This window comes from Sinocyclocheilus grahami, unplaced genomic scaffold, assembly GCF_001515645.1.
Source record: "Sinocyclocheilus grahami isolate Dianchi unplaced genomic scaffold, SAMN03320097.WGS_v1.1 scaffold1468.1, whole genome shotgun sequence".
NCBI classification, from domain to species: domain Eukaryota; kingdom Metazoa; phylum Chordata; class Actinopteri; order Cypriniformes; family Cyprinidae; genus Sinocyclocheilus; species Sinocyclocheilus grahami.
The window spans coordinates 121,953-127,865 of NW_015506647.1; the positions used below are offsets into that span (position 1 = coordinate 121,953).

At 38.0% G+C, this 5,913-nt stretch overlaps 1 protein-coding gene across 1 annotated transcript in view; it reads right to left on the reverse strand.

Annotated features, from left to right (window-relative positions):
- Positions 1-286: 286 nt before the first annotated feature.
- LOC107570506 (uncharacterized) overlaps positions 287-5,913 on the reverse strand; it is an 11,544-nt gene continuing 5,917 nt past the window's right edge. The window contains exons 5-9 of the mRNA XM_016256734.1: positions 3,210-3,455; positions 2,788-2,924; positions 1,343-1,389; positions 1,174-1,214; positions 287-684 (exon numbers count right to left, since the gene is read on the reverse strand). Coding sequence (XP_016112220.1) covers positions 629-684; positions 1,174-1,214; positions 1,343-1,389; positions 2,788-2,924; positions 3,210-3,455 — 527 coding nt within the window. The 3' untranslated portion in view covers positions 287-628. The remainder of the gene's footprint in view (positions 685-1,173; positions 1,215-1,342; positions 1,390-2,787; positions 2,925-3,209; positions 3,456-5,913) is intronic.

Genomic DNA, 5,913 nt, shown 5'->3' on the forward strand with positions numbered 1-5,913 from the left:
CTTTGTCCAATACATTTTAGCTTAACCTCTTTAAAATGTCAAATATATATTTACTTCATATTGGAAATGTAAAGAAATTAAGAAACTGTTCTGTATCGTCAAACTAAGCCTTTACTGTAAGATGCTGCTCACATTTGAACAATAACATCCATTTAGTAGACTGACAACTGAAACCAACAATGACTGATTGATTTCCTTTTAGGGTTGCAAAGGGGTGGAACATTTCCGGTAAATCTCCGGAAACTTTCCAAAAATCCTTGGAATATTCCCAAAAAATCCTGGAAAGTTTCCAAAATTTCTGGAATATTTCTGAAATTTACTGGAAATGTTCCACCTTTTTGCAACCCTATTCCCTTTTCTAGTTCTTACAGTAGGTGAATAGTGGATTGATATAACTGTAGCATCACTGAGCATGCAATACTTAGATTTTTCCTGTAGTCCAGAAATAGATGTTTGTAATAATATGCATATTTACATATGTACAAGGTCCAGGGGTGTATGAATTATCTTGAAAAAAATCAGATGATTATCTTCAATCTGTTTCCTCTGGTCATGGTCTTCCTGAAGAATAAGGCAGTCTATTTCACTGTTTATGCTCTCTTGTGAGTCTCCAGAAAGATCAAATCAGTTAGAAGGCAGTGGAGAGGTGTGAGCCAAAATGTGTCCATCGGTCATTCATCTGGTCTGTGAAATAAAATAATTAAATATGCGCACATATGTGTTATAGTTACTGTTCGGAATCAGAATGATATTAATAGTTCTGATTAGTTTGACAATCTGCTACAAAAGTGTAAACTTTGGGAAACCTTGTATATGCGTATAAAACTTTTAATTTTTTGACTTTTTTTTAGTTTTTCATCTCTTGATGTGTACAACATTCAATCATGTTTTATGTCCTTCCTAGGACATCTGATCTCTTTATTTTTGGAGAAAAACCGAGCGTGTGCTAAATATAATAGCTGAAATTATAAGCATCAGCAGTTAAATCAGGACAGGTAAGAGGCTGCGGCCTCAATCAAGGAAGAAATATTGATAAATCAAATATAAACCCAAATATCACACATCTGTTGTAAGGATTGAGGGATGTACAGTATATGGCTATTCATTTATGTTTACTGTCGTTTTTGATATTGTGAACTCAATCAAAGATTTCCTATTTAATCATATACTTACATGCATCCTCTTGGATTTCAAAGTTTTCGACAACTTGTAATCTGTAAGAGAAATTAAGATATTCCTTGGCTTAGATGCATAGTTTTGACATTTTAGGTCAAAGCTTGTACAAATCAGTATGCAGCAAAAAAACAGTTCAAGATAATAGTGGGATAAAACACAAAGTTACCCCCAGTCTGATGATATTCTTGTTCTGTGAAGCTGACGCTGCAGCTTCTGTTGAGGAAACAGAATTACAGATGAAATTATATGCATACGTGATGTCACATATTCAACAAATACTTATTTTATTTTATACTTCATACATTATTTTCTTTAAAGGGCAGTTACAGATTAAGTGTGAGTACTATGGTGACCTAATGATGATGAATGTAAGAAATGAGAAAAATCAGTTTATTTCAGCTTCAAGTTGTTTCTGGCTCCAGTGTTAATTTTTAACAAGGCAGCAGACATTAATAAATATCCATTCTAAATTCATTTCATGCTATTAAGAGGCCTACAAAAACTCAACACTCGCAGAACATCTACAATGATAAAATATGTATTCTATTAGATTACACAGCTACAGCTTTCAATAGCTGTTAATGGAGAAGAATTCTTTATTAGCTAAAGGGCTGATGGGACCATGTGCGTCAGTCAAGTAGATGGCTTTTTTCTGAGCCTCCAAAGTGACTAGGGACATAAAACATTGAATTTACAGCACAAGTGACTGCCTCAAAAAACTGCATGCTCCAGCTGAGCAGCTGACAGTGAGATGAATGGCTTTCCTAGTGGACATATACTGGATGATGTTAAAGAAAACGTTTGTCAAGCCATCTCATTGGGTCTTTAAATAACTGTTTAGAGAACTCATAATATAATATACTTGAGAAATTAATGACAAGCTATGCTAATCCTAGAGTAAATATATATATATACAGTGGGTACGGAAAGTATTCAGACCCCCTTAAAATTTTCACTCTTAACAATATTGCAGCCATTTGCTAAAATCATTCAAGTTAAGTTTTTTTCCTCATTAATGTACACACAGCACCTCACAAATCAATACCAGACTGAGGTGAAGAACATTGTGCTGGCTGGAGGTCTTTCATCGTGATGCAATACACAGAATCTTGCCAAGCCTTTGAAATCCCTGTTGAAAAAACCAGCATATGCTGGTTCGGTATGTTTTGAAGCATGGCAGCTGGTTTGAGATGGTTTAAGATGGTCCTTAGTTGGTCATGAGCTAGTCATGAGCTGGTTTTAGCTGGTCTTAAGTTGGTCCTAAGCAACAAGCTCCTGCTCAGGACCAGCCCATTACCAGCTCATGACCAACTAAGGGCCAGTTTAAACCAGCTCAAACCAGCTGCCATTCTTCAAAACCTAACCAGCATATGCTGTTTTTTTTTTCAACTGGGATAACTCAAAAATATGTTTGTCACTACCTAATAATAAAAGCGCCAGAACATATAACGTTATACATATAGAATGCTGCTGAGAAGTGGTCATTGCTTTGCCCATTTGACCTTATGGAAACTTACCACATTATAACATATTGTGTACATAAATAGTTTATGACCCACATAAACATGCTTATATGCCATTTATGTCTACATTTAGGGAGGAATAGCATACCTTTCTCTCTAGGAGGCAGTAGGCAGTGAGTAGGATAAGAAATCCTCCACAGATGCAGACCACAATGAAGCCCAGCCTGTAGAAATCATCGCTGAAGGACCCCTGAGGATCTTGTCGGAATAATTCCACTGCAGCCTCTTTCAAAGGACAAGCATGTGGCTTTAATCATTGCTGTTATTTGAAATTGTGTGTGTGTGTGTGTGTGTGGGTGGGTGTTTGAAAATCTTCTAAATTTTGCCTACATTTTTACTTGTTGTACCTGGGTTTTTTTTCCTGAAGCTGTGTGTGTGTGTGTGTGTGTGTGTGTGTGTGTGTGTGGGTGGGTGTTTGAAAATCTTCTAAATTTTGCCTACATTTTTACTTGTTGTACCTGGTTTTTTTTTCCTGAAGCTGTGTGTGTGTGTGTGTGTGTGTGCATTCACCTGTGCTAGTGGTTAGCTGTGTTACAGTAGGGGGCATATTGCTGCTATACTCTTGCTCGCAGGTCCAGTTAACAGGAGTGTTTGTGGTTGTGATGAGGTGCAAGTAGAGGGACAGAACCTCCTCGACTCTTTGAAGTGCCTGGACAGGAGACTCATTGTATTGCCTCTCGAATGCTACAGGGTCCTCCTGCAGAGAGTGACAGAGTGAAAAAAAAAAACAATTAAATACAAAGGGATGGGGCTCGGCTTTAACATTGTTTTGGTGGATTTTAAAGGGATTGTTCACCCAAAAATGTAAATTATGTCACAATCTACTCAAACTCATGTTGTTCTAAAGCCATGAATGTCTTTCAAGTTTCAAACTTAAAAAAAAACAGAAAGTACCATCAAAGAATCATAAATGTGGTCCATTCCTTGTGAATCAAGTACGCTTAATTGTATTGAATGTTCACATGTAGTATACTTCAAATCTTAAAAGAACATTTAAAAAAAATATATATATACTTGCAGATAATATAATATTAATGAAATAAAAGGAAATAAAACGTGCACTTTTATTACTGTAATTTCATGTCAAATTAAACGTTTTAAAGTAAATTTTAAACTATTATTTTTTAATTATTGTTTGTCGTTCTTTAAAGAAGTAGACTTCAATTTGATTTGTTGAAAAATATACTAAAGCACATGTAAAGTACTTGTAAGGTACACTTTAACCATGTTTCAAAGACAATAGATTATATATAGTGATGTACTGAAGTCATACTAGAGTGGGTGAAAAAGCAAGTGCAACTAATTGAATTTAATATAATTTTAAACTATAATACATTTTCATTTAATTTCAAATAACATGCAAGTGTCCACAAATATTACCAACCTGGTCTCATAAAAATAAATACCTCTGGGTACTTTTCTGCAGCACCGTTTTTACGTAGGCCTTACTGCACGTTTTGCCGCCGTTTCAAAGAGAAATGTCCACTGAGTGATGCTGGCACGTTTTTATTACGTTGATATAGACCATTTCAACGAATATTCGGCGGTTTAAGGAAGTGACGTCTTTGTTCCTTGGACGTTTCCAGGTTTTTTTTGAGCGCATTCAAAACAATGGCAGCAGGCGCTTGATGCACAGCCTTTTTTTTTTTTTTATAAATGCATATACGTATGTGTGCGTGTCTGTGTTTCTGTTTGTGCACAGCTGTCCCTGTCAAACAAATAAAAAATACAAATATCAGGTCGGGTCAGGAAATGTTGAGACTCTGTCGAGTCTTAACGTAGCCTTCCCCTGGCTACGGGTCTGGGGCAAAAATGCCACTAAATTGAACAAAAATGCCCCTGGACAAACAAATTAAATCTATTACGTCTGTTGCTAACAAAGTGTAAATTAATAGAAAGTGCCGACTGTATTTCATTTTAGGTGTTTTTACAGTGTTGCGCATTTTAACCAATCACACACGATTCTGTTGATCTTAGGAATGCAATGGCCAATCAGAGGCATTCAGATCAGTCATCGCTGAAATCATAGACTGTAAAAAAAGATGGACGACGCGTCTCCTATTCCTTCCACTACAGAAAAGTGAAGCCAAAGCATCTCAGTATGGCCGATGCCATCTTGAGTAAATGACGTCATTTGGAGCCAGAGTCTGCGCAGTAGATATTTGTTTGGAGCCCGAGTCTGCGCAGTAGAGATTCGTTTGGAGCCAGAGTCTGCGCAGTAGAGATTTGTTTGGAGCCAGAGTCTGCACAGTAGAGATTCGTTTGGACCCAGAGTCTGCGCAGTAGAGATTCGTTTGGAGCCCGAGTCGATTCATTTGGAGCCAGAGTCTGCACAGTGGAGATTCGTTTGGAGCCAGAGTCTGCGCAGTAGAGATTCGTTTGGAGCCCGAGTCGATTCATTTGGAGCCAGAGTCTGCTCAGTAGAGATTCGTTTGGAGCCAGAGTCTGCGCAGTAGTGTGGAGCCGCGGTATCAAACTCCTGCAGACCCAATCAACCATAATGACACGCCCCATTTTTATAGCATCAAATTACTTGCTAAAATCAAACTTATCACAAAAATGAACAATTGAACATATATCAGCATGATAACAACTACCTTAAATGACCAAAACCATCTTTCGGAAAATTGTATTGAAAGTTTGAAAGTGCTTAGGCTAACCGAGACTTGTCATTTGCACTATTGTTGCTCTTTTTTTAGTTTTGACTGCTTTTATTGTCCTATTGTCCTCGTCGCTTTGGATAAAAGTGTCTGCTAAATGACTAATTGTAAATGTAAATGTAATTAATTTTTTTATTTTGACTCAAGTCCCATTCGTTTACATGGAGATGGCGGGGTTTATGACCTGTAATGCAGTCAGCCACCAGGGGGCGATCAAAGCCCCCGCAGCTTCACTTTTCAGGACGCGTGAGACACACCCGGCTGAAACCATAGACTGTATAAAAACATGGACGAAGTGTCCGTGACGTCACCCGTAGGTTTCCGAAGAGCGTTTTTGAAGCCTAAAGTAGGCGGAGCCAGCCATCGCCATCTTGGCAGCGCGTCACTCCCGGAAAATCGAAAATGGGCAAAGAGGCGGGAGCTGGTTGCTGAAACCACGCCCACCTAGCTCGACGGTGGGGACAGCGGTGGCAATCCCCCTGTCACTCAAGTGGCCACGCCCTTAATTATGCATAACTTTAAGGCTTAATATAATTTAAATGGATGAGTTATAA